The following is a 14219-nucleotide window of genomic DNA, read 5'->3' as shown; positions in this document are numbered from 1 at the left end:
ATATTGGGCACAGAAGAGGGACAGAGCACTCCATCTTTCTTGCAGCCCACACACTCACCTGCATGCAGTTCCTTGTTGCCTGTGCCTATTAGGCTTGTACTTTAAATACAAGGTTGAGATGAATCTCAAATTCTAAAGTTTAACTTAAAGTAGAAACCAATGAATACTACTTGAATTGTTCAGTGTGGTTTTAATACAGAGACTTGTACTTCTCTACCTTGCTTAGAAAGACATGGGGTAAACATATTTGTTCGTTAGGGCATTTCCTATTTGTGTAATAAACCTAGTATATTGCGAACTGTATTTGTTTGTGAGAATACCTGTAAGTTACAAATTATGCCCCTTGCAAAGATTCATGTATGTGATCAACAAGATTAAAATAGCTTGGTAAGGGACTATTGTACTCAAAAGCCAATTAGCCAGCTGCTGCTGCATAATATAGATGTTGTTCAAATGTGGAGTGGAAGAAGATCTCCCTTTGCTTGAAATCACAAAATGAAAAAAGATTCTTACAGGTAATAGACCTCTGCTGTAGAGCAGCGTTTCTCAGCCTGTTGGTTGTGAAGCATGTGCAAGTGGGTCACAGGCTTTACAGTGGTGCCCCGCAAGACGAATGCCTCGCAAAATGAAAAACTCGCTAGACGAAAGGGTTTTTCGGTTTTGCATTGCTTCGCTAGACAAATTTCCCTATGGGCTTGCTTCGCAAGACGAAAATGTCTTGCGCTTTTTTCTTAAAGCCACTTGAAGAGGCGCAGTTGCGACGGACCGTGCTTCGCAAGACGAAAAACATTGCAAGACAAAAAGACTCGCGGAACGAATTATTTTCGTCTTGCGAGGCACCACTGTATAAGCAAACCCAAAGTAATTCTTGCATTTAATTTACAATTAAGTCTTAAATGAATTGTTGCCCGTCTGCAGTAGCAGAGCACCCTCCTTTGCCCATGCACCAATTCCTGGAGCCCAAAATGCAAACATTTTTGCCAGACATCAGAACTGACTGTCAGCAGGCACTCCCACCCAGCTGGAGAGACATTATAACTCCGGGGTGTGGCCACAGCTCCATCCCCTGCAGAGGGCTATGAGAAGGAGATGCAGAGAGGGCCTTTGAAAGGCTGGTGTGGGAGAGGAGGAGAGATGTCAGGGGTTGTTGCGTTTGTGTGTGTGTGCATGTGTGTGTGATGGTAAAGTCTCTCAGCCCACCTATGCTGGAAGAGTTATGTTTTTGGCCATCGGACAAACTTGCAGAATGAACTGCCAGTTTTCTTGATGTACTGGTCATTCGAATAAAAAACCCTACAGTACACAATTATTACTATTATTATTTTACATTTCACAAGTGTAGGCAAAAAAGCTTGAAAATAAATACCTGTTGAGGATAGCAGTCTATGGTCCCCATACACTTCCCTGTGAGTAATTCCAGTTGAACAAAAGGGAACTTACTTCTGAGTAGATATTAGTATAGGATTGCACTGCAAAACTGCCATCCTAAAGACACAGCACAGTCCTAACCATGTCATCTCAGAATTAAGCCCTGTTCAATACAGTGGCCCTTTTAGATAAGTGCAGTCAGGTTCCCATCCTTACTGAGAAATGCATCTCACCGAAAGCAGTGTGAGATACCTGCTAACTGAACATAATATGTAGGATTATGCTGCAGGTCTGCAATCCTTTGCACCGTTACCTGGAAGTAAGTCCCATTTAATCTACTTTGACATAAAATCAAGCTAAAGGTGGTGCTTAAATATTCCAATACAATTGATTTGTGGATTGCACCATTTAAGTGTGTCCCCAGGATTGAATGACTAGGGTTACTATACCACTGGGCATAGCTGTTGAGCAGATTAAACGCTTTTAATCTGATTTTACTGGTTTTATTAGAAAAGAGCTTGCTACTTGTAAATTGTTCTCATTGATTGATTATATTCAATGCATATACAAAACTGAATAAGTCTATAAGTATTATAAACATTTTAGCAAATTCTGCATTAATGGGTGTGCAAGTAAATTTTTGCTTGGATGCCTCATATAATGGTTATAAAATAGGCAAAACTAATGATTGCAGAAGACCCAAGTTTCAAAATTCTTGTAACAATAAATCAGTGGATCACCATATCAAGTAAATCTGGATTTGTGGGTTGCCATACTAAAAAGGTTGGGAACCACTGCTCTCTACTGAAGAGTGTGTATTGTGATGTTAGGAGTCTTGTTAGTAGATTTAGTGTAAAATGTAGGCAAAACTATTGACTTGACCAGCCAACTGCATAAATGAACTTGCCACAGAATGCTTTAGAATGATTTCAGATTTGTTTGTAATTACTCTTCAGTAGAAACCTAAAACTATTGTCCTACAAGTCTTACCTTACTCTATTTTATCAGCACTTGACTTTCCTTCTCGCAAAGACAGTGCCGCTGAATGCTTCAGACGAATCGGCATTGATGATAGTGTAGCAAACTTTTCAGATGATCAGATAGGTAGTATAAGGTAAATGTAAGCACAGTTCAGAGGACAGTGCAATAGTTCTGCTCAGGTATTTGTTTACGGATGGGAAGGGAGAAAATCACATTTTTTAAAAAGTCCTTCTTTTCTAACATTATTAAAATATTCACTGAGTGGACTTTATTTTTCTGGAGTGTGAAGAAAAGACCCACACTTCTCCACTTCCTTTTTTTCATTCTGTGTAGCTTTTTATACTTGTTTTACATTCATTTGAAGAGTTAGTTGAAAGCGGCTCACACATGATGTCCATGCAGACTTGCACTATGTGCACATGCTTGGAGCTGGACCTCCTTATTTCAGCAATAGAATTGTCATTTATCTTCCATACTTCCACTAAGCTATTTCATCTGATAGAGAAGGCCAGTATTTTCTTTCATTAATGTTAGGTCAGAGTTGTGAATTGCCACTCACCCAGTTGCATGTGGCAAGAAATAATTACTTCCAAATGACCAAATGTCAATCCTTTTCTTTTGGGGCCAAATACAACTTAAAATAGGTGCTTACAAAACTGTCTAGCTAGTAAGCAAATGTCATTATAGTTTTGTTTTTTTTAATAAAAGCACGTAGACACTTCAGTTATAATCAGCACACTAGATGGCTGACAACCTTTGGTATCTGGCCACATTCAGAAGTGCTTTTAGATACTCTTTGTGCTGCTTCTGAATTTTGTGCTCCCTGATCTCTTGTGTATCATTCTGGAATCAGAAACACGTTCCTTCAAATGCCATTTTGGTGTGTTTGGCTCAAAGGTAAAATATTTCTCATCTGTTTCTTTGTCTTAGCTTAGCTGCTGTAGATTTAGATTTGTTCTTTTCCAGGTTCTGTTTCTATAAGATTTAAATACATTATTTTCTGACATTTTAAGTGTGCTTATTTCACAACTGTCTCTTGCATAAATATAATAAATGTACCCAATATTGCTCTTACATTTCACACTTCGATAATGTGCACTCCTACATTTTTAATCTGAGATTTATGATTTAATCTGGGGCTTTTTTTTTTTTTTGAGTTTGAGGGAAGATTGATGGGATCCACAAATGTGCTTGCTAGTGGTGACCATATCTTTTTATCAAGTGAGGACAGTGTGGACAAAGTCTGGGGGTTAATCCTTGGAGTTGTGCTGAGCTGAGGCACTCGGAAAGCAGTATTCTTTATTTACCATTGGCTTAAATTTGCTAGCTTCTTTCTGAAAGTTGTTAACTCTAAACTTGAGGTCTCTTTCAAGGGAAAGCAGGATAAAACTGTTTTCAATAAATAAAATAAACTTATTTCCTGTTCCACCACAAGGCAGAGCAATTATATTTCACAGGATTAGTTAAACATCTGGCTGCCATCTTCTTGTATGAATATATACACACATATAGTGAATGAATTTGTGCTCCACTGCTTCAAATAAAAACAAAAGAGCCCTGCTGGATCAGGCTAAAGGCCTGTTCCCACAGTGTTTAGCCAGATGCCCACACGTAGGTTGTGAGTGCACTCTACTCACTTGTGATTCCTGGCAGTTTAGAGGCATGACACAGCTGATAGTGGATGTAGAACATAGCCACTGTGGCTAGTAGACATTGGTAGCCTTATCCTTTATGATCTGGCTAATGGTCTTTTAACGCCATCTAATTTGGTGGAGGGTCACTACATTTTGTGTGAGTGAATTCCATAGTTTAGCCGTGAGCTGTGTGAAGGACTTCACTTTGCAAAATCATTTATAAAGCTTTTTCCTCAAAAACTTACTTGTCTGTTTTTGTGGATGTGTTTTCATTAAAGAGTACAGCAGAGTAAAATCCAACATAGCCATAAATTGTGAAACCATGCTTACCTACAGACATGGTAGGTGTAAACTGCACGCTACCAATTTGATAGAAATGCTTCATCTTGCTCTAAGACCTGTTGATTTCAGTTAGGAGTTAAGTGCATTCTTACATTTTTCTCATGAAATCAGCTGGACTAAAAAGCACTTTGCTATGGTCGGACCAGGCTCCAAAATTAGGAAGTGTTTTGCATGTGAAGTTCTGCGTAGTTTGGGCTGGATGTAGTCTTCCTGTTTGACAGAAATAGCTGTATAGTTGCAGTCAAATAATCAGCAAAGAGCCCCTGATGAATGTTAAAACGGGCATTTGGGAGCTGCTTCACAGGATATTAGCTACAGCCCTGTCTCTCCAAGTGCGGCAATGCACTGTATGTAAGGGTCTGCTGATAATCAGGAAGTCTCTGCAATGTGTACCTGTTTAAAATAAGTGTAGCAGTACTGTATGTCCAAAAGTGAGTGTGGCCACACCATACACTTGCACACGCGCGCGCGCACACACACACACACACACAGGCTGAGCTGAACTGTGTAGATCAGCTGAGGAGGGTGGTTATTGTTCCCCTGCTTTCTCATTAAGTGATCAATCTGGTGATGAGGGAGGGGCAGCTTGCATCCCCATGAGGCACTGGGCTGAGCAGAGAGGTTTAAACTTCTTCCCCACCACAGTGCTGTGCATAGTACTTTTCTTTTTGATGCCACTGCCAAAATTGGTGGGGTCAGAACATTTTTTCACTGGGCTGGATCAGGTCTCGAGGCCCAGTTTAACCACTCCTGATTTGTATCATAATCTTTAGGCTTTGTTCACATTTATCCCTTGCCTCCCCTTTTCTCCTATGCTTCCTAGTCTTTCCCACTGTTGATATTTGAATTGTAAGGTGGTTTGCAGTGGGGTTCTGCCTCTCTCTTTTTTGCCTTTGAAGCTTTATGAAGCATCAAAACTATAGCTAGCACTGTATTAAATAATAAAATCCATTATATGAAAGAAAATCTATAGGAGTTGAAGGCTGAGCTCACGACCACTTAGAATATAGCTTTGGCCTCTGCTCAGATACAACTCTTAGTTCAAACTGGTTTGTTGGAATTGTTCACGCTGTGCGGAAGATTTAGATTTGCATGTTGCCACTTGGCCTATTTCCAAAATGTTGGCTTGAAATGTGGCATCTGAACGTAGAAAACCGAGAGCATAGTTGGCTTCTGGCAGGATTAACAGTTGTCTGACTGCTAAGAGAGTGGCTGTGTGAAGCATCCCTTGCTTGCTACTTTGTTCCAGGGCATGTGCATTCTTACAGCAATTAACATGTCAACTTGGGAAAAACTACTATGCTTATATGTTCCCTTTAAAGCACAGCTTGCTCTATGCTAAAAGTGTAACTAAAAATTTAATCACTTGTGGCTTCAATCCGCAGGTTCAATTTCTGCATGTAGAGGATACTCGTGACTTGTGAGGCAAGCCACCATTTAGATTTCAACTGTTGGATCATGGTGTCATCTGCAGTAGTTGGGTGCATGTTGCTCTTGCACCTGTATAATTGGCTTCTTTAGATTGACTCTTAAGGCGTTCATGTGGTACACAGGACAGAGCTGTTGGTTAATGGGGAAATGTATCACAACTGGAAGAATTGCCAGTCTAATTTCTTAGTGCCTTAAATAGGGCAACTAACTTTGTCTCAGTTGTCTTCTGCTCTTCTTTAAGAATGAGTATAAATAGTGAGAAACTGGTGGATAGTGATGAGAACCAGGGTTAGCAATTCTGTAATATATATATTTGTGTGTAAAAAGCTTGGTCATGATACATTAGTGAAAGTTCATATTTAAGCCTACCTAGTACAGTCCTGCATTGGAGGGTATCAATAAAAGCACCTCTTGACTACTACTTCATGTTTATCAGTCTTAAATATGATTTTTGTGCACATGTGTGTGCATGTGCGTGCCCCCCTGCCCCCATTTGAAAAACTCAAGTTCTTCTAGAATACAGGCAGATGTTCTTGGATTCCAACTCTGATCTTCCATGACCATTGACCATGCTGACTGGGGCTGATAGAATTTGAAGTCCAACAACACTTAGAGCCTCACTTTCCCATTCCTACTGAACTGTACCAGTTTTTGTATTAGCAGTGTAGGCACTATTGCTTTCCAGTTCATATGATGCTATGCATGACAAAGTTAATTGCTGGTTCTGGTAGTTACATTACTTTAAGATGACAACTGCAAAAGGGCATTTTTAAAGGACATCTAGAAGGATTATTATTATTTTGCAATATGAAGTGTTTACAATTAGGAGAAAAATGAGCAGCTGCTACTTCAATTACATACTACTACTCTGTTGCACTGTGTTGCTAAACCTTTAGGGAGTGCACAGTTCCAGGACTTCTCTCCCATTCTTTTAAGTCTAACCCTTAGAAAATAACATTTTTTTAAAAAAACTGAAACTTGAAGTGCTGCTTCTGCTAATGAATTTTGAACAATAGTTTCAATGTTTGTTTTACCAGAATGCAATAACTGCAGTGCTGGAACTGCAAGCTGTTTCAAATGCAGGGCAAAGTCTACCTGAAACTTTACAGAGTATCTCGATGGCTTTTTGTTGACCCCTTGTTCTGCAGTACACTTTAAGCAACATGAATTGCATTCAGGTTAAAAAAAAACAACTATTGAAGAATGCATTTACAGACCACAATATGTCTGCCAGACTAATAAATCAAACTCTTGTATGTTTCCTTTTTCAGAATCTGAAAAACAGCAATATGAACTGCTGTGCTTGTGCTTCTTGACAGAAGGTGATGCTAAGAGGAAAAATCTACAGTGATCAACAGGTTGTCCAAGAAGGTTTTTGACAACTTGTCTGTTGCCTTGGAAGCTGGAGGATTGCTGTCCCCAAGCAGATATTTGCCATTTCCTGCCTTGATGCAAAGCAGCACTTGAATTAAACCTGCCACTCTCTGTTCCTTGAGGAAACAGATTCTTATTGCTGTGTAATTGAACACTAAATACAGGGAACCTATTATGTCTAAGAGGCAAAACCAAAAAGGTAAGATTTACGATACTAGACGGGCATATATAGTAAGGAGTGTTGTGTTACAGGCAAATGTCAAGTATGAATTTTTGTTCCTGCCATTTTAGTCCACAGTAGAAGATAATTGCTCTAGATCGGCTATTCTCAAGTTGCCTCCCTAGTAAGAAAACACTCAATGTCTTCCAAAATGTGAAATGAATCCTAATGATGGGTTCCTTCACATCCCTTCCCTTCTTGACCCAAAGGAAGACAGCCCAGCAGCCTTTTGGCTTCCTGGTGTTGGAAATCAAGCAAACAAGGAGCATGAGAAAACAGGGTCGCTTCATGGTTCTCTGTACTTAACAGTGAGCAAGGTGTAATGAGGCAAATGGTCTCCTATGGCAATGGGTTGATATTCTGCCCCTTGACCCATTTGAGAGACACACACACATTTCTGATCTGTCGAGGAAAAGCTGGTGTCTTTTCTAGGATCTGCCTCTACCTTCCCAGGGAGTCTTATGTGCCTCTGAGAACCACTGGTAGAAGGATCATACGTCTTTTTCAAATCTGGTGTCGTTTGTGGCAGCTTATGTGTGCTGGTCCCGTGGGTTACCCAAGAGCTGAGGTCCCAGTCTGGTCCGTGGTCGAAGGTGCACCGTGGAGGCAGTATGTAGTAGCTGAAGCTGGGTGCAGGGCAGGGAGTCAGGAACAGGTATGCAAGCAGAGAGCCAGGGCGGGTCAGGAGCTCTGGCAGAAAAGCAGGACAGGGTTCAGGCAGGAACTAGCAACCAACAATGTTGCTCCTGCAACTTGGGACTGCGGCTGGCCGGCTTTTATCTGCCCCGAGGCATAGGGTGGCACCGATCCTCTGGTGACTTGCCTCTCCTGGCCTGGAGGCGAGCACTCCTCCTGTGGGAACTTAGTTCCTTATGCCTCTCTGCCCTGAGCCTCTGCAGCTCAGGAGAGGCTGGAGGGTTACCGGACCCAGAGGCAACCTCAGCTTCCTCTGATGGGGCTGAGAGTGGAGCACCTGCAGGCAATGGGTCCTCCATCACCTCAGGAGTCAGAGCAGGCTCAGCTGATGCCTGCACCTGAGGATCCAGCACAGGTGAGGACCCTTCAGGCTCAGGCCCCAGCCCCGGCTCAGCTGGTTCTGGAGGCAGGGAATTCCTTGCAGGTTGGGATCCCTCATGTTCAGCATCCGAGTCCGAATCCCAGGCCATCACATTATGTCACAGAGGATTAACAATTTGTGTGAAGGAGAATTTCACATTGTTTAATTTGCAAAGTCTTGAGTCCTTGAATACAAGGGACTTGTTAAATGGGTCTCTTAGGGCAGAACTAGATGTGGCTCCTCCTGAAAATGGTAGCTGCCTCCCAACTAGCGCCCCACTCCTCACAGTAACATCCAGCAAAACTTAACTGTATTCTGATGTCACAATGTTGTACATTTCCCTGAATACCCCTAGCAGCAGCAAATAATATAAAGTAGCAAAACACATCATTACATGATATTGGGAGACAGGTAAGTTTTACTACATGTTATAAAGGAGAGAGTTAACATACACCTTGGGTTTCTGTCAACAGCTGTAGATTTCTTGCCAGTTCTTTCTGGCTTGGGGTTGTGCTTTTCCTGTATGCGTCAGGTTTTATTTATTAAAAGCTTTGTATGTCACAGTTTGATCTAAAAGATCTGGGATAGCTAACAGTCCAATAGCAATAAAACTAATAATACAAAGTAACAGAGCAAATATTTTAAAATGGACAGTGCACAACAGGAAACAGCTAATTAAATTCAGCAGCAGGAAACAGTGGAAACAGAAAACAAAAGTGCTAAACTTTGAATTCTAAGGTTCTCTTAAGAAAAGCACTGCCTTTGGCATGAATATCAGCAGAAAAGGATGGAAAGCTCTTCTGCTGGAGAGTAGTGCAGATACGGTGCCACTGTCAAGAAGCTCTCCATCATAACCATTCACAATTTCAGGTGGCCCTGCAGCAGGTATTCTGAGAAAGACATCAGCCATTATTAAGATGCCAGTAGGCTCCCCTGAAACAACATGACTTGGAACTTGTGCCTTTATTTGTAACTTAGCCCTTTGGGGCTGACCTCTTCCATGACAGTTTTTTCATGGATGTACATGCCTTGTAGTCTTTTTCACCATTGAACACAACTTGTGAGCAACATGGCACACCTTTGACATGGCTAGTTCTGAATTTAAACCTTAATTCTGCTAGTGTTGATCCACAACCCATTTTCAAGTTCCTGATCTTTATTGGTTGACTTCATTTTTTATGATTGCTTGGATTATTAAGAAAAAGTTGCTGACAAAAGAACTCTCCTGCATTTGCAGCAATCCTAGTGTGCAGCAAGGGATGCCGGTGGCGCTGTGGGTTAAACCGTAGAGCCTAGGACTTGCCGATCAGAAGGTTGGCGATTCGAATCCCCGCCACAGAGTGAGCTCCTGTTGCTCAGTCCCTGCTCCTGCCAACCTAGCAGTTTGAAAGCACATCAAAGTGTGGCGGGAAGGTAAACGGCGTTTCCATGTGCTGCTCTGGTTCGCCAGAAGCGGCTTAGTCATGCTGGCCACATGACCCGGAAGCTGTACGCCGGCTCCCTCGGCCAATAAAGCGAGATGAGCGCCAGAACCCCAGAGTCGGCCACGACTGGACCTAATGGTCAGGGGGTCCCTTTACCTTTACCTAGTGTGCAGCACAGTGAGGCCTGCCTGTTGCTGTAACCCCACTACAAACACAAGACCCAAACTGGAGAAATGCTTACAACCTCATGCAGTATTTACAGTCTATACACACTGTTACTATAAACAATGGAATACTGGTAAAAGTCTGTTTCAGCACCGGGTATTTTTCAAGTTCACGTAAAGCCAGTTTCTAGTTGCTGGAGTATTTGTTAGATTCCAGCTTGAGTTATTGCCGAGCATGAATCCCCAACTTTAGTGTAATTCAAATTGCTTGCAAATTTATATTTCACTGCTCAGTATCTCACTGTATGACACACCTAACCAATTCCAGTTTAAATATCTCCTAATAGGTTCTTATGGCAATCTCAGACTGTCAGAACACTTTCCCTTTCACTTCACCAGCCCAAGAAATGCGTAAGCACAGCTTCAGATTTCTTAGTTTATATCACTCCCCTAACAAGACAATACCAGTTTTTAAATAACTATTATTTCAATTGAAAACACGCTGCATTCAGCTGACTAGTCTCATTATAAATCAAACTTCACATTTAAGCAACTAGGTGTTAATGTCTGCAATGCAAAAATCCAAAACACTCCAAGTTGAGAAAGTAGAATGGTAGTGGGGTCTTTCTTTTCTCTTTTTAAAAAAAGATGTGTGTACTTCAGGTGTATGAATGTGTTCCTAAAATGTTAATGGAGCCTCAAGCATTTTGTTCTAACCTTGTTCTTGTGTTCACCGATCAGTAATTCTTCAAGCTCTACTTGTTTGCCCTACATACACATTATCTGACATGTAGTCTCTTGAAATAAAAGATTTTCTATCTCTGGGATTAGTTTGTTTGTTTTTAACTGTAAGGATTGTGCACAAGAACACTTTCCACACTTAATACTGCCCACTTGCAATAGAGGGTATCAACTATATTGGAATGAGCTATTTTGTCTTTTATATTAAATAATTGGTGGTGTAACAGGCAAATCCTGGACTATCTCTTACCAGTTGCCAGTGTTTCACACGCTGCATTCTATGGAAAAGGGCATTCTATTCTATTCCATTGACCATATATATATATATATATATATATATATATATATATATATATATTTGTGAACCAACTTTTTATCTTGAAGCAGTTCACTTCTATGATACATCTTTGCTCTGTATTTTGCTCTTCTGATAACAGCCTGAGGATAACCTCTTTACATACTACACTGATATTACAAATCTGAACAAGTACAATTTTAGTCTTAGAAACTGTGCAGATGGTAAATCGCTTCTGAAATGAACTGAATGATTCTATAATGCAAAATAGTATTCTGATCAATAGGTTTGCTGTAGTTAATTTGTCTATTCCACTTAAAAGTTATTACATGGTATTTCTTGTAACCCTGTGTGATTTTGTGAACCTTATGTGAGGATCAACTGTATCCATAGGAAAAAAGTCATCCACTGCACAATCTAGATAAGCAATAATGTAAATATCAATATATATGCCATAATATAGCAAATATATAGGGATTTCTTTCTTGGAAATGACTTAGTTTGAACCAAGTGCTCCATATACAAGTTAGAAATATTAAAAGCAACTGGACTCCCCATAATAACTAAATGGTAATAAAGTTTCTCCCAGGTCTTTGGCTAATTAAGCAATTTGTGACCTTTACAACCGGGGGGGGGGGGTATTGTTTTGTTTGCTACTATGTTAGGTATTTTTGTGTTTTTATGTTGTGAACTGCCCTGTGATCCTCAGAAGAAGGGAAGTGTGGGAATTTAAAAATAACTACATGAATGAATGAGTCTTGCTGCTGTGCCATAATGCCAGTATATCTGAGAACCCCTCACCAAAGTAGCTGAATATGGTCTCTGTATGCCAAACTTCTAGAACAGAGATTACATCATTGACTGGACATTCCTTATTCCAGCTGCTAAATTGTTATGAGAAGTACTACTCACACTGTGGAAAAAGAGTTCTGACCCCCCCTTCCCCAAATCCTAGAACAGACACTTTGTTCCAGACTACGTTATGTTCCACGGTATAAATGCTTAATTACGGTTGCATTAATAATCTGTGCTGTAATGTCTGGAAACAAGAGGCATGGAAGGAAGGGTTATACTTTTATCATAGTCTTGGGTTACTAGCTTACTGGAATTATTCGTATTTTTTGAATTGCATCTGTTTACACAGACAAAAGGCTTGTGGGAAAGTAAAACCAATGCTGTTAAGCTACATAATCAATTAACAGTGATATGAGAGTAAGAAAGGTGGGTGGGACAAGACACTGTATTCTAGCTATATTGTTGTTTTTAAATTCTGGTAGCTTTCACCCTTGTCTAGTGGATTATTGAAGTCTCTGCAAAAGCAAGAATGGGAAACCCCCGATGACACGCTTTCTGGCACCAGAACTGGAAAATTGTTCTTGTTAAAAAAGGCATTGGTGTTATACAGCCATAAACTCTGCTCAGGACAGCCCAACTTTTAAAGTAAGGCGTGCCACCTTTAGGTTATACAAGAGTTTGAGCAGCTTGGTGCCTGGGATTTTTTTCCAGGCTTGTCAGCAGCACTGTGAAGACCAGTCTTCTTCAGATGTACCTGACATACGGGCGTTGCCTTACACAGGAGAATCTGGGCTCATTCTTTCTCCCCTTCTTTCCACTTAAAAGTACTGATGAGAATGTTTCATTCTGCTTCCTCCTTTTCTTACAATAAAGGGGAAAAGATGCCGTATTTTTTGCCCTATAAGACGCACCAGACCATAAGACGCACCTAGTTTTTGGAGGAGGAAAACAAGAAAAAAAATATTCTGAATCTCAGAAGCCAGAACAACAAGAGGGATCACTGCGCAGCGAAAGTAGCGATCCCTCTTGCTGTTCTGGCTTCTGGGATAGCTGCACAGCCTGCATTCGCTCCATAAGACGCACACACATTTCCCGTTACTTTTTAGGAGGGAAAAAGTGAGTCTTATAGAGCAAAAAATACGGTACATCTTTGTATCTGAAGCAATGGTATTATGTATAGGGCTATGCAGTGCATTTTTCTTTAAAAAATGTTTAGGAGTGCTACTCTCATTTTGACTCAAGAAAATCATTTTATCATTCAAATCGGGGAAAATACAGTAAATGGACAAAAGTACAAAGATTCACAAAATGTTTAGGGGTATGTGTACCCCTGCATACCCCTAGGGGGAAAAGCACTGGAGCTATGACTGCCTGAATCAATCCAGCTTAGCTAGTGTGGATCAGCGAAGATTCAGTCTGGCTTCAAACATTGCACACTTTCCAAACAGCGGCCACTGTCATGTAGTGCATATAATTTTGCCCACCTTTATTTTATTACTGCAATTTCTCATGCCTTTATTTCACCATCTGTATATGAACTGGGAAGCTGCAGTAAGGAAAACACATGTGGCAGTGACAATAAATCCTGTGTAATCTTTGCCCAGGCATAAAACAGCTGAGAACTGTATCTCTGTGTAGTGTTTAGTAGTTGAAACATCTGGTTTCTTTTTCCTTTCTCATTGCACAAGAACTAAATATTTTTAAATGAAGTCATAAAAGCAGAGTGATTTAACTGCCAGTTTTCAGTGGAAAAGAAGCCTAGTTTAATATTGTTGAAAATAATATTGCATCTTCACTGAAGAGATACAAAGAAAATCCATTTTTCTGGACCTAGTTTGGTGAAAACCTGACATTACAGAACTCCTCAAGCTACAGCTCTTAAAATTTAGCTAAGTTGTATTTGGAGTAAACCCTTTGAAATCAATAGATTTACTAAAATCAGTCCACTTGATTTTAGTGGATCTATGCTGAGTATGACTTAGTACAGGGGTCTGCAACCTTTAAGACAAAAAGAGCCACTTGGACCCGTTTCCGAAGAAAAACAACAACTGGGAGCCGCAAAACCATTCCGACATTTAAAGCATGTGCGCCGCTGCCCTCCGATCTGACAGCGGACGGGAAGGTGACGTCGGGACGGTGCGTGACTAACGCACGCACCGCCCCCATGCGACGTCACAGCCAGTACAGCGCCCGCCACAGTGGGGAGTGTCGGGGCGCACAATGCGCCTCCTCCCCTCACTAGGATCCGCCCCGGAGCCGCGGCAAAGGTGTAAAAGAGCCACATGCGGCTCTGGAGCTGCGGGTTGCAGACCCCTGACTTAGTAGTTCAGAGCAGTCTTCCCCAGCTGTTCTCTCATTCCCGCCACCCTCACAGGCATGCTTGGTAGGCACAC

General features: G+C 41.1%; 1 protein-coding gene across 3 annotated transcripts in view; it reads left to right on the top strand.

Moving 5' to 3' along the window:
• Positions 1-14219, top strand: part of SPATS2 (spermatogenesis associated serine rich 2) — a 47044-nt gene that overhangs the window by 2658 nt on the left and 30167 nt on the right. For all 3 annotated transcript variants that reach the window (XM_083490116.1, XM_083490117.1, XM_083490118.1), the window contains exon 2: positions 7028-7329. In XM_083490116.1, the coding sequence (XP_083346242.1) occupies positions 7305-7329 (25 nt within the window). In that variant the 5' untranslated portion in view covers positions 7028-7304. The remainder of the gene's footprint in view (positions 1-7027; positions 7330-14219) is intronic.

This window comes from Podarcis liolepis, assembly GCF_965112155.1.
Source record: "Podarcis liolepis genome assembly, chromosome: 2".
NCBI lineage: Eukaryota > Metazoa > Chordata > Lepidosauria > Squamata > Lacertidae > Podarcis > Podarcis liolepis.
The sequence above is the reverse complement of the archived record's forward strand: the minus strand, read 5'-3'. Positions and strand labels throughout refer to the sequence as shown.